General features: G+C 51.3%; 1 protein-coding gene across 2 annotated transcripts in view; it reads right to left on the reverse strand.

The window, feature by feature from the left end:
• Positions 1 to 2,027: 2,027 nt before the first annotated feature.
• UHRF1 (ubiquitin like with PHD and ring finger domains 1) overlaps positions 2,028 to 27,379 on the reverse strand; it is a 33,821-nt gene continuing 8,469 nt past the window's right edge. Inside the window, exons 2-16 of one of the 2 annotated variants that reach the window (XM_068980184.1) lie at positions 26,942 to 27,214; positions 26,506 to 26,660; positions 23,167 to 23,382; positions 15,396 to 15,496; positions 14,874 to 15,060; positions 14,212 to 14,335; positions 13,995 to 14,102; positions 13,599 to 13,703; positions 12,655 to 12,761; positions 11,049 to 11,211; positions 10,825 to 10,962; positions 8,155 to 8,293; positions 7,922 to 8,067; positions 6,018 to 6,116; positions 2,028 to 3,486 (exon numbers count right to left, since the gene is read on the reverse strand). In XM_068980184.1, coding sequence (XP_068836285.1) covers positions 3,340 to 3,486; positions 6,018 to 6,116; positions 7,922 to 8,067; positions 8,155 to 8,293; positions 10,825 to 10,962; positions 11,049 to 11,211; positions 12,655 to 12,761; positions 13,599 to 13,703; positions 13,995 to 14,102; positions 14,212 to 14,335; positions 14,874 to 15,060; positions 15,396 to 15,496; positions 23,167 to 23,382; positions 26,506 to 26,660; positions 26,942 to 27,214 — 2,208 coding nt within the window. In that variant the 3' untranslated portion in view covers positions 2,028 to 3,339. Of the gene's footprint in view, positions 3,487 to 6,017; positions 6,130 to 7,913; positions 8,068 to 8,154; positions 8,294 to 10,824; positions 10,963 to 11,048; positions 11,212 to 12,654; positions 12,762 to 13,598; positions 13,704 to 13,994; positions 14,103 to 14,211; positions 14,336 to 14,873; positions 15,061 to 15,395; positions 15,497 to 23,166; positions 23,383 to 26,505; positions 26,661 to 26,941; positions 27,215 to 27,379 lie in introns of both variants that reach the window. The other variant, XM_068980183.1, reaches the window with a different exon arrangement.

Genomic DNA, 27,379 nt, shown 5'->3' on the forward strand with positions numbered 1-27,379 from the left:
ATTACTCACCCATGAAGAGTGAAGCCCTGACACTTGCTACAGTGTGGATGGGCCTTGAGAACACGATGCTCAGTGAGATGCCAGACACAAAAAACTGTCTTATGAATTTAATTACATGAAATATCAAGAACAGGCAAACTGGCAGACAGAAAGTGTGTTGATGGTTGCCAGGGGCTGGGGAAGGGGTGGGAAATGACTGCTAATAGGGACTGGGTATCTTTGAGGGGAAATGAAATTCTGGAACTAGATAGAGATGATTACACAACTGTGCAAATATACTAAAACCCACTGTATACTTTAAGTGGGTGTTATGGCATGGGCAATATATCTCAATAAAACTGCTATAAAATTAAAACTACCAAAAGTCAACCAGGAACCCAATATACCTAATATTGGAATTATTTTCTGCATAGCAGTTCATATACACTTTTCTTGGGTTTGTTCATTTTTTAGACATTTTTAAATAAAAATTTTTAAAATATTTAATTGGCTACATTGGGTCTTCATTGCAGCACATGGGATCTAGCTCCCTTGCACTGGAAGCATGAAGTCTTAGCCACTGATCAACCAGGGAAGTCCATGGGGTTTGCTCACTTCTAACAGTGACAGCTTTCTTAACTTTTGAGAAACAAAAAATATTCTACAATCTTGACAACATACCTTGGTGTGTCCTGTTCCCATGTGTGGCCCCCCTGCAGACACATAAGCCCACTTGGGGACATTATTTCTTGGCTCCTCATAGGAGGGCCTCTTTCTTATTTCATGTTCACACTTTGACTTGAGATATAACTCACATACCACACAATTCAAAGGATTCTAAAGCATTTACAGGCATTGCAATCATCACCAAATTTAGGACATTTTTATCACCTGCAAAAGAACCCTGCACCCTTTAGCTCCCCACCTCCTCCATCCCTCACCATATCCTGTCATCACTACACAAATCTGCCTTCTGTCTCTATAGATCCCTGTGTTTGGCATTTCATATGAATGAGAAACTACATGATCTTTTGTAACTAGATCCCCTGGAGAAGGACATGGCAACTGATTCCAGTATTCTTGCCTGGAGAAGTCCGTGGACAGAAGAGCCTGAGGGACTATAATCCATAGGGTCACAAAGAGTTGGACACTGCTGAGCACCACTAGCACTTCTACTTAGCATGATGTTTTCAAGGACACACTTGAAGGTCCTGAAGAGGCAGAGCTTTATTTCTTACATCCACCCACGGCATTTATAGAACCATCAGCACAAGGTGTCAGTGGTAGGTTGGCATCTGCAGAACTCACCACTGTTAACTTCCCTGGAACTGTTAAACTTGCCTCATTGTTGGGGAATTCTCTGGTCCAGTAGTTAAGATTCCATCCTTCTATTGCAGGGGGCAAGGATTCAATCTCTGGTGGGGGAACTAAGATCTTGCAAGCCAAGCCATGAAGGCACAGCCAAAAACAGGAGAAAACCTGAAAAATGTGCCTCATCCTTGGACCCTTGACTCCCACTGGAAACGGGGTTTCAGGTCATCTGTCTCCACGCCCCACGTGCACCCATCCCCCCAGGCCTGCAGAGGGCCCCCCAGGGTAAAGCAGTTCCCTAGCTGATGGTCCAGGCTGCTGATGCCCAGTTAAGGCAGAGCCAGTCTTCTCATGGGGGTCCCATGACAGCCTCTGTTTCTTCAAGTGTCAATGGGGACAGTGCCACCCCCCTTAGTGACACTAAATGACCTCTGGTTCCAAGCTGGAAGGCCCAGTTTGGCCCCTCTGGATCACTGCCCATCACTTGGATCTTCTGGGCCTGTTTTCGCATCTGCAAAGTGGAAATGATGCTACTTGTCTAGCATCCTGGGTTTTTCTGGATAGAGAAAACATGTCACAAGTTACAGAAGTGCCTAGTAGGCTACAGGGCAATTTGCAGACAAAAGACACCACCAAATGCATCTGTAAAAGGCATTTATTCTGAGAATCTAAAACCTGGACAGAGAATATTGAACTTTGTAAAAAAAAAAAAAAAAAAAGCCTACACAGGATTTCGGTGTTTATTCCTAATACATTAAACCACCTAATAATGAAGAAAAAAAGAGAAACTTTTAAAACAGTATTGCTCCAGTTTGTCTGCAGTTATGTGACTTAAAAATATCCCTGTTCTGTTGAGGTATAAGCTGCAAACTTTGGTAAAGTTAGAAACATTAACGAATCATTCCCCAAATACAAAACTCCCCCCTGACAAAAAAAAAAAAAAAACACAACCAAACCCTAAAGTTATTAGCTTCCTTGGTACATATACAGTAACTACAAAAAGAAAATAATAATTTCATTTGGAAAAGGTGTTTATTCATTTTAAAAGGTTTCTCTCTTGTAATTCCCAATTGGTGAGTTGAAAATTCTATTTCGAGGATCCACAAAATCCTGATTGTCCCCACTTGCTCACCTAGGGTCCCCAGGGAGGCACTGGAGGACCCCAGTTTAAGAATCCGGTTGGCAGTGTCAGTAATTCAGTGCTGAGAAAGAGCCCTGGGTTGAAGAGGAAGGAGGGACCAAAGGCACTTGAACATGGCCCCGGGCGTGGCTTCCGTGGCGTCAGGCTGGGACGGCGCTGGGCCGAGCGTCGGCCCCCATGGAGGGGAGGGTCCGGTGGAGGTAGCTTCGGTGTGGCCCCAGGTTTCTGCTCGGGTGGCCCGTGGCCTCTGTGTGCGGTGGGGATGCGGAGGCAGCCCGATGGGAGATGGCTTGGAGGTGAGGGTTTCAACTGGCCCCAGCGGGACTTCTCCGCTTTTCCTTGGAACAGTTTCCTGCTGGTGATACGGGGCCAACACCTGGGTGTGGTGACACCCAGGACCACAGCCTGGCTGGGTCTTAGGCGATGGAACTTCACCTCTGGGGGCCCGACCTACCAACCTTGAAAAGATTGTTCTAGGCAGCCCGGTGCCTTCTTGCGAGTCGGTGGCAGGGATGGCTGAGACCTCAACCCTGGGAACTTAAGCAGCCTTCACACCAACTCGTTTCTAATCCCATCCTCAGAAGAAAAACCATTTTTTGAAAAACTTTGTTTTAGGTGTTTTCTTTTTTTTTTTTGCTGATAAAATTGCAGGCTTTTTGTTAAAAACCAAAATAAAAACACTGAGAAGTCCAACTTTGTTCCTTCCTTTGAGCCATAATACAAATTCCTGAAAAAATTCATAGATTAAAAAAAAAACATGGGAAGACGAGGCAGTTTTAGGGAGTGGAGGAAAAAACTACATGTTTAAGTTAAGCCCACTAAAAACGAAATGGGGGCCACGGACCCCTCTGATAACATGGTTTTTTTTGTTGGTTTTTTTTAAATACTTGGCGAGAAGTGCTTGAAGATCACCGCCCGCTGCCATAGCCAGGGAAGAGCTGGGTGAGGACGGCCTGCAGCGGCTGGTTCACGGTCATGGTGTAGCTCCGGCCCAGGTCATAGCGACAGGCCGGGCAGCTGAACACCTGGGCCTTGAAGGACCTGTCCAGGCAGTCCTGTGGGAGAGTGGGGCGGGTGAGAGGTGATCCTGGCCACCCATGGTCCCCTGGGGCACCACCAGGCACCCAGAGGACCCTCCTGACCCACAGTCTCATTTTCCACTGCTGGCAGCCCATGACCGGCCCGGCTGCCCCAGGCTCATCAAAGACACCAAGGTTGAACTTTCCAGTGGTCCAATGGTCAGAACTCAGTGCTCTCACTCCCAAGGGCCCATGTTTGATCTCTGGTCAGGGAGCTAAGATCCTACAAGCTGATCAATCACTGTGGCCAAAAAAACAGAGACTCCCAGGTCATCCTGGCTGCCAGGCTCCTGCACCTGGAGGTCATACCACCTGACAGGTCTACCCTGGCTCTCTCGTCACTGGTGCTGGAGTCCCCTGGTCAGAGGACCCTTCCTCAAGGCGCCCTGGAACATCAGGATGGCCCCGCCTCACCACACCCTGTCTGCTTTCAAAACAGCACCTTCCTCCTTCTGGAACTGTCTGATGGACTGATGTGCTTGTGTGTTAACAGAGCAGATGCTCCCCACGATCAGGGGTTGTGTCTCCCTGATGTTTCCCATGCCAAGCACAGGACCCAGCATGGAGCACAGGCTCAGTAAAGATGTGTCAGTGAGAAGACAGAAGGAAAAGGGGGGAAGGATGGAGTTTGGATTCTGAGCCAGACTTCTGGGTTTGAACCCAGCTGTCAACCAAACAATGTGGGAGGCAGTGTGTGGAGGAAGAGTCAGGTGGAGACTGAGCTGCAAGCCTGAGGAGCCCTGGAGAGCTGACCTCCCCATGAGGGGAACAGCCCGGAGATGATGCCCACAGGGGCACAGACACCTGCACAGCTATGCACACCTGAAGGATGGCACAAGGCAGCTGCGTGAGGGGCAATGCCAAGCAGGTGAAAACCTGCTGCCACTGGAGGAGGGCAGTGGCTTTTGCTTCCTATATTTAAAAATCCCTGCATTCTTTTCTAGTATAAAGTCTATAGCTGATCGCAGACACAAGAGATAGTACTTTGTGCTCAATGCACTGACTCGGGTTCAAAATCAGGTGCTGGACCACTTTGAGCTGTACGGTGGCCAAGAGGTGGAAACACCTAGAGCTCACTCACAGGTGATGGATCAACACAGTGTGGGCCATCTGCATGCTGCAGGGCGACTTAGCCTTCACACGGAAGGTGACTCACCCACGGGACCACATGGGCAAGCCCTGAACCTGATGCTATGGGAGAGAAGCCAGACCTAAGAGGACACACCCTGTCTGATGCCACTCACAGGAGTTCCCTGGAGGAGTCAGATCCACAGAGACAGTAAGTATCAGTAGAGGGTGGGGTCAGGGGCTGGGAGTCAGTGTTTAACGGGGACAGGGTTTCAGTTTGAGAAGACAGGAAAGATCTGGGGCTTTTTAGAGTCACACAGCCAGAAAGGAGAGAGTTGGAGGTCAAACACAGGCAGCTGATCCCAAAGATGTGCTTTCTATGCCACTCCACCAAGCCTCTGAACTTGGGCCCCACGTGGCCTGGGGCACCGGAGGGTATCTTTCCCAGCCTCCATCAGGCCACATGAGCACTGCCTGAGCGCTCCACATTCTCAGGGTCCCTCTCCTGGTCTGACAACTGACCCAATGCCTGGACACAGCTCAGTGACCTAGAGTGAGCAGGTGGCAGGGACGGTCCCTTCTGAGCTGCCTGCCTACACTGCCTGTAAATTCTTACAGGTTGACTCTGGCCAGAAGGCATGGCAAGGATGCTGTGCATGCAGCCCAGTGCTTCCCAGCTCAGGGGGCTCCTGGGACCAAGGAGGTGGGGCCAGGGATGCTGCTCAGCTCCCAGGACACCCCCACGATAGAGAACGATCCAGCCCCAAAGCGGGGAGAGACCCTGGTCCGGGACCCATCTCAGCCTTTCCCAATCTCTCTTTCAAAAGCATCAGACTGGAGACCACTTCCCTCCTAGGACTGACCGCTGGCTGGAGGCTCCAGCCCCACTCACCAGCTCTCATTCCCTGACAGGCCCTGGCTACTCCCATGTGCCGGGATGCTGCCCCGAGGCCCCTCTCAGGCGGCCGGTTAGTGCCACCTCATCCTCCAGGAAGCCTTCCTCCCGGCTCCTCTAGGTGATAGGGGCCTCACGCCTCTCCAGCCCTGCCTGAGGCCCACTTAAATCATCTAGTATGACTAGACGGCAGGAGCAGGACAGCAGCCCATCCTCTTCCACCCTGGACCCCCAGGCAGGAAGATGCTGGAGAAGACCAGCGTGTGACCCCCAAGGAAGGTAGGCACAAACCGGCCTGCAGAGGGCCCAGCAGAGGGCCAGTGTGGCTGGAGGCTCAGGGTGGTGGCGGGGCAGTGGGCAACTGTGATGAAGGCTGGTGGGGGAGGGGAGAGCAACTGTAAGCCAGGCAGCCCGGGAAACAGACCCTGAGGCCCCGGAAGGGCAAAGGGCAGGAGGTCCGCGTGAAGCCGGCCATCACAGGGTCCCAGCAGGGGTCAGAGCACCCTTTGGGACCCCCCGGCGGCTCCCGCGGCTGCCCCCTCACCTTGCACACGTTGTGCTGGCACACGGTCGTGATCGGGCGGAACACCAGCTCCTGGCAGCAAATGCACTGGAACGTCTCCTCCACTTTGCTCAGGAATTTCTGAAAGCGGGAGAGCAGGTGTGTGAGTGCGGCAAAGGCTCGGTTCCCCAGAACGAAGAAGCACGACAGGCCTCCAGGTGCCCTGCTCGGCCCCTGCCCCCAGGTCCTGAATCTCATTTTCCTGCCCCTGCCCTGGGAGGACAGGAGTCGCTGTGACCCTGTCTGAGGACCAGAAGACAGGGGCCCTGGAGCCGGGTGAGTGCATGCAGGCTCGAGGTCAAGACCACGCTCATCAGTGCCTGTCTCGGTGCAGAGCCCAGTCCTGCGACATGCAGCACCACCTGCCCGCCGCTCAGACACCCAGGTCCAGCAGGGGGCAAAACGGAGAAACACCTGCTTTCCTGGAGCCTGGGGCCCAGAGGGGAAGACCGAGGATAGGCAGGTGAAGACAGAAGCACAGCAGTGCTGGGGGACAGCAGGGAGCGAGGCGGGCTGCCCCGGAAGGACAGGGCAGGGGCCACCGAGAGCCCTCCACGGAGAAGCTGGCCTGCCAACAGAGACACCTGAAGGACTGAGCCTCCTGAGCCTCAGGCCTCCTGAGACCTCCCGTCTGGATCCTGGGACCTGCGGACCTGTCCCCCACCACACAGAGCAGAGGGGACTTGGCAAGAGGGATTAAGTTAAGGCCCCTGAGATGGGGGTGACCCCGGACTCCCAGGGGTCCCAGTGTCATCACAGGCTCCTTATAAGAAGAAAGGGGAGGGTCAGAGGCAGAGAGACAGAAGATGCTGAGCTGCTGGCTTGAGGACAAAGGGAAGGGCCACGAACCAGGGATGCAGCGACTCTAGAAGCTGGAAGAGTCAGGAGTTGAAACTCCCCAGGAGCCTCCAGAGGGACCAGACTTGCCCAGGCCTGGGCTTTACCCCTAAAGGCTCATTTGTTAGGGCAGCCACAGTGATTTCACACAGGAAAGAGGTTGAGCCAGGAAGGCTGTGGGGGAAGGTACTCCGGGCAGAGAAACCCATGAGAGAGAAGGCTGTGAGACAGGATGACAGGGAGGAAGAGACCAGAAGCAGAGGATGTCAGCAGTAACAGGCAGCTGGCCCAGGGCTCAGGAGGGTTTGGGTTTGATCTTGACTGTGAGCCAAGGAGAAGTGGTCCCCACCAGGCAAGGACAGAGGACACCAAGCCCAAGACACTTGCCTGCAGTGACCCATCAATGTCACTCTACCCACCAAGGCAGGAGGACCAAAAAAAAGAAAGAAAAAAATAGACCTGGTTTGGTGGTTTCTGGGAAATTTGAAAACAGAATGACCCTAGGATCCAGCAATCCCACTTCTAGGTTTATACCCAACAGAACTGAAGGCAGAGCCCTAGAGCCACCTGCCTACCCATGTTCACAGCAGCCAAAGCCGGAAGCACCCCAAGTGTCTAATGAGAGACGACGGGTAAGCAAATTCCATTCATGTGGTGGAATATTACTCAGCCTTAGAAAGGAAGGAGGGTTCCAACATGGATGGACCTTGAGAACGTGATGCTCAGAGAGAGGAGCCAGACCCAAAAGGACACACGCTGTCTGATCCCACTCACAGGAGGTCCCTGGAGGAGTCAGATCCACAGACAAGAAGTAGATGGTGGGGCCAGGGCCTGGGGGAGAGGATGGGGAGTCAGCGTTTCACAGGGACAGTTTCGCTCTAGGGAGGTGAGAAAGCTCTGGAGATGGTGGCGGCAATAGTTACACCACAATGTGAACGTGCTCAACGCCACCGAGCTGCGCAGTTTAGAGAATGAGGATGGTCAATTTCACGGCATCACCATCTTACGACAACAAAGAGGAGAGGCCCCGGCCAGGCAGGAGAGCTCACCGGCCCGTCCTTAAGCGACTTCAGGATCTCGGTCCACAGCTTCATGTTGCTCTTGTCCTCCTTGATGAGGCTGCTCTGCTGGGTGGTGAGGCTGTAGGGCTCCACCTTGGTCTTCTTAGGTGTCCCTTGCGAAGACCCATCACCTCCTGGGGCAGAGCCGGGGGCGGGGTAAGGATGGAGAGTGGAGGGGGCCCCCCGCCCCTGGGCATGAGGGTGGCTGCAGAAACACCCACCGGCTGACTTGCTCTTCCGCTTGCCCTTCCTGGGGGATGTGAAGCCCTCCTCCCCGTCCTCCTCTTCCTTGTCCAGGGCTGCCTGCTTGCTGTTCTCCTTCTCCTTTCTGGCCAGGGCCTCCAGGTAGCCCTCTGGGTACTGCGAGTGGGAGAAGACAGGCCGGTCACCCCTCCCCAGTCCAGCCCCAGAGACAGACTCCGTGCTCACTCAGCCTCAACCCAGAGGTCTCCACCGACCCAACTCTGGAGCAGTGACTGAGCACAGAGACTCACGGTGGCAAACACAGAGACACACAGCCTGCGCCTCGGGGTGGGGGTGGCAGGGGAGGCGGCAGAGTGAGATCCCCACATCAGAGGCAGCAAAAAAGACAAGTCTTGTGTTGTTGCTGTTGTTGTTTAGGCTGTAAACCCACACAGCATGGGGGATCTTAAAGTTTCCCAACCACGGACTAAACCCAAGGCCTCAGCAGTGAAAGCCCTGAGTCCTAACCACTGAAATGCTGGGGAATTCCCGAGATAGCCTTTATTAATTTATTTATTTTGCCGCATACCCCAAGGCTTGTGGGATCTTAGTTCCCTGACCAGGGATTAAACTAGGGCCCTCAGCAGTGAGAGCTCAGAATGTTAACCATTGAACCGCCAGGGAACTCCCCCAAGACAGTCTTAACAGTTTTCCATTTCTAAGAGAAGAAGTAGGCAAACCTTTTCCAGCCAGGGACCAGGCAGTAAGAATTTCAGGCTCTGTGCTGCCAAGAGCCAGCCCAACCCCCGTGGGGATGATGGGCATGGCTGGCTCCCAAGATGATCTCATTTACTAACCGCCAGCCCCAGGCCTTAGCTCCAGGACCCTATTCTGATGGGTCTTGCGTTCCTCCAAGCCCCAGAAGGCTTTGTTAGAACCCCACTTCCTTTTTGTTTGTTTCAGTTTGGCCTGAGAGGCATGTGGGATCTAAGTTCCGTGACCAAGGATTGAACCCACACCCCTCGCAGTGGAAGCTCGGAATCGTAACCTCTGGATTGCCAGGGAAGCCTCTAGAACCCCATCTCTAAGGCACCTACAATCACATCCAATTCTCCAAAGTTCCATCAACAAACCCTCAAGCTTTTCTAGCAATGTGAACGTACAGTGAAGACTTAAGTCCTAAGTAAAAATCTTCCTCCCACTGAACAGTTCCTGACCCTCAGCTGTCTGCCTCCTCAGTTCCTCAGCTTCTGAATTCCCTGAGGTATAAACACTGCTTCAAAAGACAACTCTCTGTGGCTCCCCCAGGGGGCAGGCGCTATCAGACTCTCAACAGCAATTAAGATTCCTGAAATAGCCCCACTACGACATATCAGCTGTAAAGCCGCTCACCGTGAGGAACAGAAAACACCATAATTATAGTGCAAAAAGGCAGGGTTCCCCAGGCATGGGGTAAACTGCTGGAAAAGGAAGATTCTGCAGCCATAGAGGTGGGCAGTTGGTCCAGGGGAGCGAGCCACCTTATCTTTACATTTAGACTTCTCTCCATCTACTATGGGCTTCCCAGGCGGTGCTAGTGGTTAAGAACCCGCCTGCCAACACAGCAGACATAAGAGACCTGGGTTCCACTCTGGGTTGGAAGATCCCCTGGAGGAGCGCCATGGCAACCCACTCCAGTAGTCTTGCCTGGAGGATCCCATGGACAGAGGAGCCTGGGGGGCTACAGGCCATGGGGTCGCAGAGTCGGGCGTGACTAAAGTGACTTAGCACACATGCACTACCTACTAATATTAATATATTTAGACCAATTGTGTTGGTTTGTCAGCTTTGGGGTTAGGAAGGGGTGATAGAGAGGAAGAAGAGAGACGGGGACTTCCCTGGTGGTCCAGTGGTTAGGACTCTGCTTCCACTGCAGGGTTCCATACCTGGTCAGGGAACTAAGAGATCCCACATACCACATGGTGCAGTCAAAAAAATAGAAAGAGAGAGACAGATGGAAGAGGAGAGGAGAAGAGAAGAGAGGGGGGAGGGGACTGGCCAAGAGAAGAGATCAGACTCCAGACTGATTTCGGGTAAGCGCCTCTAACAGCACCAGTGAGGAAGCCCAGCTCTCAGTTCTAACCACAAAAGCCAAGCCTTCGGGCTTCCCCACTGGTCCAGTGGCTAAGAATTCGGGTGCCAACACAGGGAACACCAGTTTAATCCCTGGTCCAGGAAGATCCCGTGTGCTGCAGAGCAATAGTCCATGCACAACAGCTATTGAGCCTGTGCTCTAGACTCTGGGAGCTGCAACTACTGAAGTCCGAACGCCCTAAAGCCCACGCTCCGCAACAAGAGAAGCCAATGCCGTGAGCAGCCCAGGCATCAGAGAGAAGAGCAGCCACCACTTGCTGCAACTAGAGAAAGCCTGAGTGCAGCAACGAAGACCCAGCCTAGCCAAAAGATAACAAATAAATGAATCTTTAAAAACATCATTTAAGGAAAAAAAAAAGAAAGGCAAAGCCACGTGCACACCTGAGCCACCACCCCCTCAACATCCTCTGGGTGAAGGACGAGGAGGGGAAAGCCAGGGAGGTACCACCCATTCGCAACCTGGAAATCATCCAGGATGAGAGAAACCCTGGAAAGCATGGCCCTGCCGGCCAGACGCTCCCTGCCTGGGCCCCCGGCTGGCTCTGGTCTGGCCGCGAGTGCTGGCCTGGACGCACCTGCATGGTCAGCCCCAGCTTCTTGATCCGGTCCTTGCCCTCCTTGGTCCAGGGTCCCGGCTCCACGTCATCTCGACGTAGGAGGAAGCGCCACACCAGGAAGCCAGACTTGCCCTTCTCGGGCCAGTACCTGACAACCTATGGAGGGAGTGGAGCGGGGGTCAGAGGGGATCATGCTAGCATGGAGGGGGGCAGGCGGGTGCAGCCACAGGGGCCCTGCTCACCTTATAGATGCCGTCGTACCGGTTGCCCTCGATGGGTGCGTACTTGCTGTGCTTGCGGCCCTTGACGTTCCGCACCACGCGGACTGGCTTCCCCGACCGCCAGTCCTTGGCCTCAGCCCCTTTGAGGTCGTTGATGGGGGCAAAGCAGTTGAGAGCCAGAGCCCTGCGGGGCAAGGCGGGCCCATGCTCTGGACAGTGTCCCCCTGAGGGAGGGGGCTGACTGCATCCCAAGCCCCCAATCACATGAATGTGTGACGTTCTTTTGAAAGAGGGTGCTTGCAGATGGAATCAAGTTTGGCAGCTGTCAGAAAGGACTAAGGTAGGCCCTGAATCCAATGACCTTGTAAGGAAAGGGAAACTGGGGGACTTCCCTGGTGGTCCAGTGGTTAGAATTCCACACTCTCACTGTTCAGGGAACTAGATCCCACATGCCGTAACTAAGAGTTCACATGCCTCAAATTAAAAACAAACAGACAACAAAACACACATTTCCCATGCCACAACTAAAGACCTAGCACAGCCAGACTGGGAAAAAAACCCCACAAATGTGGGCCAGGCCAACAGGCGTGTCCCAACGGAGGACACAGAGGCCTGGGAGCTGGGGCGTGAGAGGTCAGCTCAGCTGCCCTCCTTTTTAAAACAAAGATTACTTAAGCAAAGAGTTTTCTGGAAAGCAAGAAATATCAATTTAGATTTCTACTAACAATGGAATGCTAGCTTATGCCTTGGCCTTTCTCAACACTGGAGAATCTGGGCAGCTTTACAGGATAAATAAATAGGAACTCATCATTGCTTCAATGTGTATTTCTTTGCTCACTAAAGATAAATAAATTTTCATGGTCACTGGGGATCTCATTACATTGTGGAATGATTTGCACATCATTTGCTTTATTGTTAGTTTTTCTTGTTGATTTGCAATAGCTCTTTACATAGAAAGGCATAACTGTCAGGTATCCTGTTTATGGCAGACTTTTCCCCCAAGAGTCACCTGCCTTTTCTGCACACTGAAGGGTTTTGTGTGATTTATAATATTCAAAGGTTATCAGATCTCTATCTTTTCGTTTGTGCTCTATGTTTATGCTTTACCCCATCCTGTAATCAGGGCTCAGGAAACTCCTGCCCACGTACTGATGTTGCAAATAAAGTTTTATTGGAACAGAGCCATGCATACCCTCTTCCGTGGGCTCTGTAGCTGCTTATGTGCTATAAGAGCGGAGTTGAATGGCTGCCACAGAGAGCATGCAGAGCCAAATATGTTTATTATCTGGCCTTCTGTGGGAAAGTTTGCTTCGCTGTGACTAACTGACTCACACCCGGACAGAGCAGGGAAGAGATGGACTCTATGTACCACCATGTTGGGTTTTGGCCATGATATGTGGCATGTGGGATCTTAGTTCCCCGACCAGGGATGAAACTCGAGTGCACTGCAGTGGGAGGGCAGAGTCTTAACACTGGACTGATAGGAAGATCCCACCACTACACTCTTAATGGGGATCTAACTTCCTGCATGTAATGCCTCCAAAACAGAACACAGCCCCTCCCCTGTGTAGCCAGCCAAGGACGAGGCAGACATGCACTTGAGAAACAGGAACACTGCTCTGCAAACCTGTTGGTGTTGGTGAGTTTCTGATCACAAGACTGTTCCGCAGTCCGCTTGTTTCCAGAAAGGTCTCGTCCGCCGCTACCTGTGTATGTGAACGAGTTCCCATGGTCCTAAAAACGACACAGAGGGCAGGCTAAACCCTGCATGCATGGGAAAGGAGACATCCTCAAAACGAAGCCACGCATGCCCATGAGGACGCGAGCTGCCAAAGAACCAAGGCGTCAGGACCAGCGACCCAAGAAACAGATTAACGCCAAGAGCAGGTGAGGATGCGGAGAGACTGAAAACCTGTGTGTAGCTGATGAGGATGGAAACTAGCGTGGCTGCTGTGAAAAACAGTATGGACGTTCCTCACAAATTAAAAACGGAATCACTGTAGGCTAGCAGTCCCATTTCTGAGTTTATACCCAAAAGAACTGAAAACAGGGATGTGAAGAGATCTGTGCAGACCCAGGTTCATAGCGGCATTATTCATAGTGGCTAGAATGCGGAGACAACCCAGGCATCCACGGATGCGTGACTGGATAAACAAAATGTGGTCCAGCCACACATCGGAGTATTACCCAGTCTTAAAAAAAGGAAGGAGGTACTGTCACCTGTTACAGTGTGGATGAACTCTTAAGGACAGGATGCTCAGGGAGATAAGCCAGACACAGAAGGATAAATATATGACTCCACTTATATGTCAGATCTACAGACACAGAGAGCAGATGGTAGAGGTCCGAAGCTGGGGGAGGGGATGCGGACTCAAGTGTTTAGTGGGGACAGAGTCTTGGCTTCAAAAGACGGGAAGTTTCTGTGGATGGATGGTAGTGATAGTCGCATGACAGTGTCAATCTGCTTAATGCCACTGAGTGGTTCACTTAAGAACAGTTACGATTGTTAAGTTTTCTGTTAGGTGTATTTGCCACAGTTACACACAAATGAAACCAGCTCCCCGCACTCACCACATCGTCCTCATACCCTCCAGCCAGGACCAAGGAGTAGGCCCCGTGATTGCTCCGGCCATGGATACCCGCCACGTGAGGTCGATGGACCCCCGACTCGCTGACCTGTGAACCCACAGAGAGATAAGTGGCACCCCATGGACCAGACACTACAGATAAGCTCAAATGCCCTCACTCCTGCCTTCAGAGCCAGAGTCTGACCCTTCGATCCAAACGCATCAGTCCTGTTAAGAGAACCCTCAGCCCCTGAAGGCCAGAGTCCAAGCCATACCAGGGAAGGAGCTGGTGTGAATCCCAGCCTAGCCTCCTGCCCTTGGGGTGGCCCTCCCCGGCAGAGGGGCTGCTGGAAGGCCAGCGCCCGCTGGCCGAGCCGCAGAGCCTGACATCCACACGTACCTGGACTCGGAACCTCCACATGGTGCCCACGGGGATGCCCGGGATGGGGCCAAAGTGGTTGGATGGCACGATGGTGCACTCCTTGGTGCGGCCCACGCACGCCATGCCCTGTCCATTGCGAAACAGAGGGGAGAGCAGCGTGAGTGGCCACGGGAGGGCAGAAGGCAGCAGGGCCCTCCAGGAGCCCAGGGACCCCAGGAGCCCAGGGCCCGCTCACCTTGCCCCAGTCCCGCTGCGAGGACGACGTGGCCGACGCCATCTTCGCCTTCTTCTTACTCTCCTTTAGCTTCTCTCCTGCCTGCACCACCTCGCTGGAGTCGATCCGGCAGTCGGGGCAGTACCTGTGACCATAAGGACATCACCCCCTGCCCGAGGCCGCATGCCCAGCCCCCTGCCTTTCTGCACAGCCAAGACTGCACAGAAGTGGGGAGGTGGGGAACGGCTTCAACTTAAATTCACGAACTCAACATAAGAAATCCACTCCCTCGGTCTCACGGGCCACATTGGAAGAGCTCGGTGGCCACATGGGGCGAGTGGCCCCCTTGGTGGGCAGCAGACACTGACCCCTCCCACTGGTAACAGCAGTGCCCCCCATGGTGAAGCCAAGACCAGCCCCCACGCAGCCAACAAGAACCTACTCACTGCCAAGGACTCAGTTCCCTGTCTCCACCAGGAGGGCAGGGGTGGGGCAACAGCCACGTCTGTTAGCACTCCCAGGCTCTCACACCAGAGCTGCGCATCACGACTCTCCCACTCCAGGCCTGAGACGCCCGCTCCCGCCTCTGGCCCACAGTGCCTCCCTCCCCGCAGTGAGCCAGGGCCGGGCCACGTGGGAAGGATCCCACATCTCCGTCGCCTCGGCCACCCGGGGGCACTCACCACTCCTCCTCAGGGGGCACGCTGCTGAGCGGTGGGCGCAGGCAGTAGATGTGGAAGGCCATGTCACACTCGTCGCACATCAGCTGCTTGTCAGGGTCCTGCTTGCCCCCACACATGTGGCAGGCACACATGCGGCAGAGCTTCCGCTCATCGTCCTTACAGTGTTTGCAGGAGGGCCCGCTCTTCCCTGCATCCCGGGAAGCAGGGGATGGGGTCAGCTCTGGCAGCGCCCCACCCCCCCCACCCTACACCCCATCACACACACAGCACGGAGGGACTTTACAGTGTTTCTGAGAGGGCCCGCTCTTCCCTGCATCCCGGGAAGCAGGGGATGGGATCAGCTCTGGCAGCGCCCCACCCCCGCACCCTACACCCCATCACACACACAGCACAGAGGGGCTTTACAGTGTTTGCGGGAGGGCCTGCTCTTCCCTGGATGTGGGCTGGGGTGTCAGCTCAGGCGTGACTCCCACCCCTGCACCAACCCTCAACCCAGCACAGAGGGGCTGGATCAGAACTCACTTCTCATCGGGTTGTCCACCATGGGGTTCCCCTCGCCCAGACGCTCGATCTTGAAAACTTCGTCCACGAAGACAATCCGACAGTCGTTGAGAGAATCACCCCTACGAGACAACGGGCCTGTTAGGACGACCAGCGGGCTGGCCCCACCGAAGACCCCCAAAGACCCGGCCACCTGGACATGTTCTCAGAGCCCACGAATGGCTCTGATTCTAATTATATCGGAGAAGAGGCTTTCGCAGGGCCCTGTGAACTCGCCTAGCTACTACCCTCGCAAATTCAAGTCCTACCAAATCAAGAACAAGGTGAAAACAGCAAACAAGCCAGAATTTCATTATGTGATGCATTTGAGAGAAGAATTTTTAACCTTTGGGAGGTGAGGCCCACTAAGAGGCAAGGCCCACTGAACAAGGCTCAATAGGCAAAAACTATAAAGCAAGTTCTGATCAAAAAAAGAAAATTTTTTAAAAATTACAAAAACTCCTCTAGGTTAAAATGACCCCAGGGATCATCTCACTGCTTCCATCAGACCATCTGACTGCATCCATCAGATCATCCCACCACCAAGAACCACATTTAAATAGTAAAAAGTAGATGGCATCAGTTTGAATGTGCTCCTTGGAAGGAAGGCTATGACAAACCAAGACATCGTATTTAAAAGCAGAGACATCACTTTGCCGACAGAGGTCCATATAGTCAAAGTGACGGTTTTTCCCATAGTCATGTCCAAATGTGAGAGCTGGACCACAAAAAAGGCTGAGCACTGAAGAACTGATGCTTTTGAATTGTGTTGGAGAAGACTCTTGAGAGTGCCTTGGACTGCAAGGAGATCAAACCAGTCAATCCTAAAGGAAATCAACCCTTAATATTCATTGGAAGGACCGACGTTGAAGCTGAAGCGCCAATACTTTGAACACCTGATGCAAAGACCCGACTCATTGGGAAAGACCCTGATGCTGGGAAAGACTAAAGGCAAAAGGAGAAGAGGGCAGAAGATGAGATGGTGAGATAGCATCACTGACTCAACCGACATGAGTTTGAGCAAACCCCAGGAGATGGTGAAGGACAGAGGAGCCTGGTATGCTGCAGTGGCAGACACGACTTAGCAACTGAACAACAACAAATGTAACCCAATGTATACAAAATACCATTTCAATGTGCAATGAATGTTAAGGAATGATTAACAATGGCTAGTTTACACTCTTTCTCAGCACTGAGGTTTTGAAATCCTGGGTATATTTTACACTCACAGCGTATCTCCGTGGCTCCTGGCCACATTCCAAGCGCTTGGCAGCATGTGACTCGTGACTGCAAGGCCAGATGGCAAATGTCCAGATCTACCCACCACTTCACGGGGAATGTGGGGACAGAGGAACAGAGGAAATGACACCAGGAGGATGCTGGTGGGGAATCCAGACTGTGCAGATTTTATGTGACCAACAACCCAGCCTCCCCAACAAACAAGGAAAAGGAGGGAAAAACAAAAGGACAGGAAACCTAAGATAAAGGAGACTGAACGATCTACCACGGATTTCCCTGGTGGTCCAGTGGCCAAGACTCCAAGCTCCCAATGCAGGGGCAGGGCCGGGTTCCATCCCTGGTCAGGTAACTGGATTCCACACGCCGCAACTAAAGATCCCGCCTGCTGCAACTAAGAGCTCACACGCCACAACTATGGCCTGGCACAGCCAACGAAATAAGCAAATACAAATATTTTTAAAAGAAACAGATCTACCAACTTAACTGAAATCTGTGGACATTACTTAGAGCTTAAACAAACAAATTATTTTTTTCTAAATGTGAGCCAACTGGCAGACAGAACAATGACTGGCTAGATGTTAAGAAATTAAAGTTTCTGGTGTAATAACAGCATTAAAACTGTTTCTGTAAAAGAGTCATTTTAAAGAAATATACTCAGAAGTATTAACAGACACAATGACTCGATGATTGGGAATTACTTCAATTTAATGGGGTGGTTACATTCTCAGGTGAAGGAAAATTAAAAGAATGTTGCTAGCTGATACTCCTTTACAGAATAATGAAGGAAAGTTCTTCAAGTAGATAGAAAATTACAAAGGAAGGCATCTGGGAGGAAAAAGGAAGACAGACAACAGAAAGGGCAGAAACGTGGCTATGTACCGTAGATCATGTTCTTTCCTTATATATCATAAATCATATATGATGACAGAAATCAAGACATCGTCCGACACTCAACGCAGTGAGTGTAAAGGAATCTAAAGGCACGAAAGATTTCCACACTTCCCTCAAAGTGGTAACAGAGACACTGGTATGTCACAGGCTTCTATGACAGAATCCAGAGAAACCACTTAGAAAACTGTGCAAAGCAACACATTCCAAAAGACCATCAATAAATCAAGACAGAACCCTGAAACATGCTCACATAACCCACAGGAAGGGCAGGGTAAGAGACACAGGAGAAAGGAAATGGGGAAACAAGCAGAAAGCAAGCAACAAAACGGCAGGCCCAAGCTCTGATGCCTCAGTGGCAAAGAATCCGCCTGCAGTGCAGGACACACTGAGACCCCTGGGTGGGGAAGATGCCCTGGAGAAAGAAATGGCAGCCCACTTCAGTGTTCTTGCCTAGGAAAGCCCATGGACAGAGGAGCCTGCCGGGCTACAGTCCATAGAGTCGGACATGACGGAGCGGCACTCGAGCCCTAACATACCAATAATCACCTTAAATGTGTAATGGGCAAGACACTATTGATCCCTGGCCAACATGAATTGGAACTTCATGAATCTGGTTATAAGTGGATTTTTCCCAATAATAAATGCTACAGTACCATACAATCCCCACTTGGTTGAATCCTCACACGAGGAACCACAGATATGATGGAACCAGAGAAATGGGACGATGGACTGCAAGTTATGCTTGGATTCTCAACTGCACAGAGGTGGGTGCCTCTAATCCCCTAGTTGTTCAAGGTTCAATAATGTATGCCAAGTGGTAGACTTCCCTGGGGGTGCAGTGGTTAAGAGTCCAAACTTCCACTGCAGGGGGCATGAGTTCAATCCCTAGTTGGGGAACTAAGATCCCACATGGTGTGTGTTGCAGCCTAAAAAATATGTAAATAATGGCCAGAAAACATAACACATGCCACGGAAAATGCAGACTTGATAAAGTGGATTAAAAAAAAAATGACCCAACTATATACTGTTTATGCAAAGATGGGTTCGATAATGGACAGAAATGGTACGGACCTAACAGAAGCAGAAGATATTAAGAAGAGGTGGCAAGAATACACAGAAGAACTGTACAAAAAAGATCTTCACGACTCGGATAATCACGATGGTATGATCACTCACCTAGAGCCAGACATCCTGGAATGTGAAGTCAAGTGGGCCTTAGAAAGCACCACTATGAACAAAGCTAGTGGAGGTGATGGAATTCCAGTTGAGCTATTTCAAATCCTGAAAGATGATGCTGTGAAACTACTGCACTCAATATACCAGCAAATTTGGAAAACTCAGCTGTGGCCACAGGAGTGGAAAAGGTCAGTTTTCATTCCAATCCCAAAGAAAGGCAATGCCAAAGAATGCTCAAACTACCACACAATTGCACTCATCTCACACGCCAGTAAAGTAATGCTCAAAATTCTCCAAGCCAGGCTTCAGCAATATGTGAACCGTGAACTTCCAGATGTTCAAACTGGTTTTAGAAAAGGCAGAGGAACCAGAGATCAAATTGCCAACATCCGCTGGATCATCGAAAAAGCAAGCAAGTTCCAGAAAAACATCTATTTCTACTTTATTGACTATGCCAAAGCCTTTGACTGTATGGATCACAATAAACTGTGGAAAATTCTGAAAGAGATGGGAATACCAGACCATCTGACCTGCCTCTTGAGAAACCTATATGCAGGTCAGGAAGCAACAGTTAGAACTGGACATGGAACAACAGACTGGTTCCAAATAGGAAAAAGAATATGTCAAGACTGTATATTGTCACCCTGCTTATTTAACTTATATGCAGAGTACATCATGAGAAACTCTGGGCTGGATGAAGCACAAGCTGGAATCAAGACTGCTGGGAGAAATATCAATAACCTCAGATATGCAGATGATATCACCATTATGGCAGAAAGTGAAGAGGAACTCATTAGCCTCTTGATGAAAGTGAAAGAGGAGAGTGAAAAAGTTGGCTTAAACTCAACATTCAGAAAAAGATCATGGCATCTGGTCCCATCACTTCATGGCAAATAGATGGGGAAACAGTGGAAACAGTGTCAGACTTTATTTTGGGGGCTCCAAAATCACTGCAGATGGTGATTGCAGCCATGAAATTAAAAGACACTTACTCCTTGGAAGGAAAGTTATGACCAACCTGGATAGCATATTCAAAAGCAGAGACATTACTTTGCCAAGAAAGGTCCGTCTAGTCAAGGATATGGTTTTTCCAGTAGTCATGTATGGATGCGAGAGTTAGACTGTGAAGAAAGCTGAGCACCGAAGAATTGATGCTTTTGAACTGTGGTGTTGGAGAAAACTCTTGAGAGTCCCTTGGACTGCAAGGAGATCCAATCAGTCCATTCTAAAGGAGATGAGTCCTGGGTGTTTATTGGAAGGACTGATGCTAAAGCTGAAACTCCAGTACTTTGGCCACTTCATGCGAAGAGTTGACTCATTGGAAAAGACTCTGATGCTGGGAGGGACTGGGGGCAGGAGGAGAAGGGGACAACAGAGGGTGAGATGGCTGAATGGCATCACTGACTCGATAGACGTGAGTCTGAGTGAACTCCAGGCGTTGGTGCTGCAATTTATGGGGTCCCAAAGAGTCGGACACGACTGAGCAACTGAACTGAACTAAACTACTGTTTATGAGAAACTCCAAATTCAGCCATAGTGGTGGAGATACACCATGCATATTCATTCATTCACTTATGGCCATTCTGTGTGGTTTGTAGGATCTTAGTTCCCTAACCAGGGATCAAACCCAGGCCCCCTGCAGTAGAAACAAGAGTCTTAACCACTGGACCACCACGGAACTCCTCATTTACTTTTTTTTTTTTAAGTGTGTCAATTCACATATATATATCTCTCAGGTAAAGTAGACTTCAGAGCAAAGGAAATTACTGAAGACAAAGACAGACATTACATAAGGAACAGAAAGATAACACACATGAGTATGTCCACATCAAACAACAGATCCTCATGATTCTGAAGCTGACAGGTGAAACAGACAAATCCAGTTACAGGTGAACACCGGGACAGCCCCCTCAGCACATGACAGAAGTATTAGGCTGAACATCAGCAGGAGTTAGAAGATGCGAACAACACAATCAGCCGACACGGTCTAACTGACATAAACAGAACATCTGCCCCAACAACAGAATATACTTTTTTTTTTTTTTAAAGAGCTGTGCAATATTCACCAAGACAGACCCCACTCTGAACCATAAAACAAACCTCGACAAGGACTGGAATCATATAGTGTATGTTCCTTGACCGTAACAAAGTCAAACTGGAAATCAACAACAGAAAGACAATGCAAAAAATCTCTAAACACTTGAGAGTTAAAAACTCCATATTTCTCAATAAGCCAGGAGCCAAAGAGGAAGTGTCAAAGGAAATTGTAAAAACAGAGGTAACTGAATAAAAAGAAAAACAATACAGCAAAGTATCTGGAAAGCAGGTAAGGCAGCGCTGACAGGGAAATCTGCAGCACTGAAATGCTTACATCAGACTTTTAATAATCCAAGTTGCTACCTCAAAAAGACTAGAAAAAGTCAACCCAAAAGAAGGAGAAAATGATAAAGGTGGCAGCAGGGAATTCCCTGGGAGGGGTTAAGATTTCAGGCTTCCGCTGCAGGGGGCATAGATTCAATCCCTGGTCAGGGAACTAATATGTCACCTATCTCAGCCATAACTAACAAACTCAATATATACTTTTTTTTTAAAGATGAGAGCAGAAGTCAAAGAAATAGAAAACAAGAAACCAACATTCTAAGCAAGGAAACAAAAAGCAGGTTATTTTCTTTTTTAACAATCATGTCACTGCACCAGGGCTGATGCCTGGACCTTGCCCCCATCAGCCTCCCCCCGATCTTCCTGCTGCCCCCTGCAGTCAAGTCCCAGCTCGGTTGCCTGAGTGATGATTCTAATTACAGGTGGCATCTGTGCTTTTCTGTGGTGGCTCAGATAGTAAAGAGTTCGCCTGCAATAAAGGAGACCTGGGTTCGACTGCTGGGTTGGGAAGATCCCCTGGACAAGGGAATGGCAAGCCACTCCAGTATTTCTGCCTGCAGAACTTCACGGACAGAAGAGCCTGGCGGGTTATGGTCCATGGGGTTGCAGAGTCAGACACAACTGAGCGGCTGACACTTAACACTTACTCCGTGCTCTCAGGCTCCAGGAGCTGCCAGCAGCAGAGAGTGCACAGCACTCTGCACCCCTCCCAGCCATGGCCTAAGCGCTTCCTCCTCCCTCTCTCCCGGCTAGCCCACTGGCCTCCTCAAGAGGCCAGAAAGACACCAAGAATGGTCCTGCCCCAGGGCCTCTGCACTCGCTGTGCCTGTGCTCAAGACAGTTGCCTCCACTCATGTCTTGTATACAACATGTACAGTGGAGTATTATTCAACCACCAAGAAAGGTTCACCGTGCAACATGTACGGACCTTGAGAAAAAAGCCAGACACAGAAAGACACATAGTGTATGATTCCACTTATGTGAGGTCCCTAGGAGTCAGATTCACAGATACTGAAAGTCGGCGGTGGGGGCCAGTGGTAGGGGAGGGGCTGGAGCGTTCAGTGTTTCAAGGGGACAGAGTTTCAGTTTGGGAAGATGAGAAAGTTCTGGAGATGGATGCTGGTGGGGGTGGGGATGGTTGCCCCAACAATATGAATATGCTTAATGCCACTGAACTGTGCGCTTTAAGGTGGTTAAGGTGTTAAGTACTTCCCTGGTGGTCCAGTGGTTAAGAATCCACCTGTCAATGTAGGGGACGTGGGTTTGATCCCTGGTTGGGAAAGATCCCACATGCTGCGGCACAAGACCCGGGAGCGCGCACACTCTAGAGCCTGTGCTCCGCAGCAAGAGGGGCCACTGCCATGAGAAGCCCATGCAACGCCACGCCCCCTACCCCCCACCACTCGCCGCAACCAGAGAAAGCCCACACACAGCAACAGAGACCCAGTGAGGCCAAATAAGTCAAGAAAAACATTAAAATGGTAAAGATGTTAAGCTTTCTACACATACACAGAGAAGCCTGGTAGGCAGGGTTCAGCAAATATGTTCTGCAAAGGGCCTGGCAGTAAATATTTTCAGCTTTGTGGGCAGCCACCCAGCTCTCTTCTGGGCGCCCTCCTAACATGGAGCAGCCATGGTGAAGCAGTGAACAGATGGGCGTGGCTCAGTGCCAATAAAACTTTATTTGCCTGTCAGAGCTGGGAGCTAGCTCTGGCCTGTGGCCAACAGCCTGTTGACCCCTGATGTGAAGGGCACCCTGGGTAGGAGTGTGTGGTTCTGGCTATGTTCTTGCCTGTCTGTGCACACACATGTGACCCGGGAAGGTGCTGGGACCAGCCATGTCTCCAGACAGGAGAACTGCATGACCAGGGAACAGGAGAAGGGAGAATATTAAGTGTGGCCTTCAGTACTTTCCGGACTTGGCCACATTTTTTCACCTGTTTGCCAAATTCAAAATGACAAGTATACAAGAACAAGGAAGCCTGAAATCTCTGCCAGGGCCCCAGAGGCAGTTCCGCAGGTTGGGCGTAGAGGGCCCGGGGAGAAGGCGGAGGCCGGGCAGACTCACCCGATCCTGACGTTGGCATGCAGCTCCCGCGCTGTCCTGGTCTCGCGTTTCCGCAGGATCTCGGCGTCGTACCAGAAGCCGCGGTCCTTGGGGAGGTCTGGGTTGTAGTTGACCATGACCACCTGGCCCACCTGCAGGTCCTCCCACTTGATGGTGTGTCGGGCCCGAGCCCGGACGTTCTGTGAGGTCATCTGGACCACTCCGTTCTCTGGGTAGCTGCAGGGGAGAGCCCTGAGCTCAGACCTCAGGCACCAGCAGGCCTCACTCCATCACCGGGAGAGAGAGAAGCCAGGCGGAGAGGGCCGCCCAGTGTGCGGGTTTGAGTTAACGCTCGTCACAGCAGTCCAGAAAGGCCCCTCCCAGAGAGCTCATCTGTTGGTGTTAATAACACACAGGCACAGTGACACGTTCCAATGTGTCACAGCGGCCACCAGCCTTTGCAGCACCAGGGACTGGTTTCATGGAAGACAGTTTTTTCATGGACCAGGAAGGCATGGATGGTTTGAGGATGATTTGAGAATGATTCAAGTGCATTACATTTACTGTGCACTTTATTTTTACTCTTATTAAAGCAGCTCCACCTCAGCTCATCAGGCATTAGAGCCAGGGGGTTGAGGACCCTGGCTCTAAAAAGCTACATTGGGATCCTAACCCCTGGCACCCTGACAAGTGGTGCTTATTGGCACCTAATCTGGAAATAGGGGCTTCCAAGATGGTGACATTAGCAGTAAAGACCCTGCCTGCCAATGCAGGAGACAGAGATGGGGGTTCGATTCCTGGATCAGGAAGATCCCCTGGAGAAGGAACTGGCAACCCACTCCAATATTCTTGCCTGGAGAATCCCATGGACAGAGGAGCCTGGTGGGCTGCAGTCCACGGGGTCGTAGAGAGTCAGACACGACTGAAGTGGCTTAGCATGCCACGTACCCTGCTCATTTAGGGACACTGCTCAACCTGGAAATAGGAGTGTTGCAGACAGGAGAAGTTAAGATCAGGTCCTGATAGAGAAGAATGGTCCTAAACCTCGTGACTGATGGATGAGAGGCAGACAGAGGAGAGCAATGCAGCAAGAGGAGGCAGAGGCAGGAGGGGGGAACACAACCACGAGCCAGGACAGCCAGTCCCGCTGGAAGAGGCACAAAGGACTCTCCCCTCCAGGTTCCAGGAGGGTCTCAGCCTTGTCACCACCTTGGTTTTGGACTTACGGCCTCTAGGACCATGAGACGATACACTATTCCAGCAACAGCAGCAATACTTTGTAGAGCAGCCATAGGAAACCAAGACAGAAGGAAATGAGGGGACGGAAAACTTTTTTCCATACATGTGTGTTGATGGTGACTTTTGTAGAGGGATAAACATTATATTAAAAAAAAAAGGAAGTCATTGTTCTGGATATACAGGAATTCCAAGTGGCCCCAAAAAAGGCATAAGACAACTGGGGGAGCCTGGTAGGCTGCAGTCCATGGGGTCGCTGAGGGTCGGACACGACTGAGCGACTTCACTTTCAGTTTTCACTTTCATGCATTGGAGAAGGAAATGGTAACCCACTCCAGTGTTCTTGCCTGGAGAATCCCAGGGACGGGGGAGCCTGGTGGGCTGCCATCTATGGGGTCACACAGAGTCAGACACGACTGAAGCGACTTAGCAGCAGCAGCAGCAGCAGCAGCATATTCTAAGTAACACAACATTGTAAAGCAACAAAACACCAATAAAAATTAACAAAAGATAAATAAGTAAAAATTTTTTTAAAACCTAACAACACTGTAAAGCAGCTATACTCTACTGAAAGCTATTTTAAAATAAATTAAATTTAAAAAAATAAAATAAAAGCATATCCTATTAGCAACAAAGTTTAGCCTCAGCCTAGAGCGGGGACAATCCCAACTTTACTGTGATGAGCTGGTTAGCCTGGTGTTCATTATTTTTGCTAATAAAGCGCCAAGAACAAGGGTTGTCCAAGGGGTGCTAGTAGTAAGGAACCTGCCTGCCAATGCAAGAGACATAAGAGACATGGGTTTGACCCCTGGGTGGGGAAAATCCCCTGGAGAAAGAAATGGCAACCCACTCTAGTACTTTTGTCTGGGGACATCCCATGGACAGAGGAGCCTGGAGAGCTGCAGTCCACAGGGTTGCAAAGGGCTGGACACGACTGAAGCAACTTAGCATGCACAACAAGGGTTGCCAAGGACTAGACAGTCAATACTTAGAGCTTTGTGAGCTGCAAGGTGTATGCTGTGAACACTCAACTCGGCTATTACCACAAGAGCAGTCACAGACAAGATGTAAACAATGGGAGCTGGGGTGTTTCAATAAAGCTTTATCGTCGAAAACAGGATGTGGGCCAGGTCTGGCCTGAGGGTGGAAGCTTGTGAACCCTGACCAAGAGGATGGGAATCTGGCACCTACTGCCTTTCACTCATCCAATTACTCCAATAATTTTTAGAGCTAAGCTTAGAATGTGCCAGAACCTGGTGTGGGCAGTAAGAGACTCTGGAGGGAAACAGATGAAGCCCTAGCACCCTCATACAACATGAGCTCCCTATAGGCAGGGAGGCTTGCCCTCTGTTACAAACTACATCCCCCACATACACATTCTGAAGCCCTAACATCCACTGTGACTGTATCTGCAGACAGGGCCCTTAGAGGTTGTTATTGTTTAGTCACTAAGTTGTGTCCAATTCTTTGTGACCCCCATGGACTGTAGCCCGCCAGGCTCCTCTGTCCACAGGATTCTTCAGGCAAGAATACTGGAGTGGGTTGCCATTCCCTTCTCCAGGGGATCTTCCCAACCCAGGGATCAAACCCAGGTCTCCGCACTGTAGGCAGATTCTTTACCATCTGAGCCACCAGGGAAGCCCAGGCTGTAATCAGTTAAAGGAGCTCATAAGGACAGGGCTCTAATCTAATAGGACTGGTGTCCTTATTAGAGAAGACACCAGAGCTCTCTCTCTCTCTCCCCAAACTCAAAGGAAAGGCCGTGTGAGGATACAGTGAGAAGATGGCTGTGTCCAAGCCAGGAGAGCAGCCCTCACCAGGAGGTGACCCTGCCAGCACGCTGAGCTTGGACTTGCAGCCTCCAGGACCGTGAGAAGATACAGGCCTAATGCTGAAGTCGCCCAGCCTGCGGCATGTGGTTATGGCTGCCAAGCCAACTCAGAGCCCCTCTGTGTTCACAGACGGGAACTCCCCGGGCCCATCACAGGGCTTGCCACATGCTAAGTGTTCCATAAACACTCTGAATTCCTACGACGGAGGGAGGGGACATCACCACCCAAGCAACTCCAAACACCAGGTCTTCGGAGCCGCTGCTGTCCCGGGGCCCACCCCGAGAACACTCACTCATCATATTTCACGTGATAGATGATGTCGTCCTCTGGCTCTGAGCTGGAGCTGCTGGGCTGGTCGTGAGCCTGAGCCTTCCTTGTCACCCTGATGACCTTGGCCTCGAACCACGCGCCCATATTTGTGTCCCTAGCGTCCACGTACTCGCCGACCTGCCGGGGAAGGAAGCTCTCATTTGGCCTCACGGAAATCTGAGAAGGGTCATGGACTTAAGGGGAGGAGGGCAGCGGATCAGAACTTAAGACAGCCCCTGTGAGGATCACAGGGAAGATACTCGCAGGTCCAGTTACAGGGTTCTGCTTTAGGGGCGGAGAAGGAACCCCTGAGCACTGATGTTTCCACCAAGGGACTGTGAGGACATAGGGCAGGATGAGGGGGCTGTCCAGCCACGGGGATCGGGGGCGGCATGGGGACAGCGATGCATGAGCCCCACCTTGTAGAGGCCCAGCTCTGTCTCGTCACACTCGTCCTCGTCTGCCTTCCCTTCTGGCTCGTTGGCAGCCTCGCCGCTGTTGGAGGACTTGTCCGACTCGCTCTGGGCCAGGCCGCAGCCAGAGTCTGTGTCCGAGAGCTCAGAGTCCCTCTCCTTGCTGCCACCGCTGCTGCTGGGAACAGGGACGGGCAGCACAAGGCTCTGCCGAACCAGGAGCTGGATGGTGTCGTTCAGGCGGACGTCATAGTCAAACAGCGTGTGGCCGTCCTCCATCTGCAGGGACGCAGGCCAAGGTCACCAGGCGAGGGAGCTCACTGGGGGGTGGGGGAGTGATGGACCACACCCGCCCTGGCTGAGGCCTGCCAGCTCCTGGGGACAAGGTCACCTGAAGCCCTCTCCAATGAGGACGCCAGCTGCCACAGGGGGGGCGTCCCCAGA

The sequence above is a fragment of the Capricornis sumatraensis genome, chromosome 9 (genome assembly GCF_032405125.1).
Source record: "Capricornis sumatraensis isolate serow.1 chromosome 9, serow.2, whole genome shotgun sequence".
Lineage (NCBI taxonomy): Eukaryota > Metazoa > Chordata > Mammalia > Artiodactyla > Bovidae > Capricornis > Capricornis sumatraensis.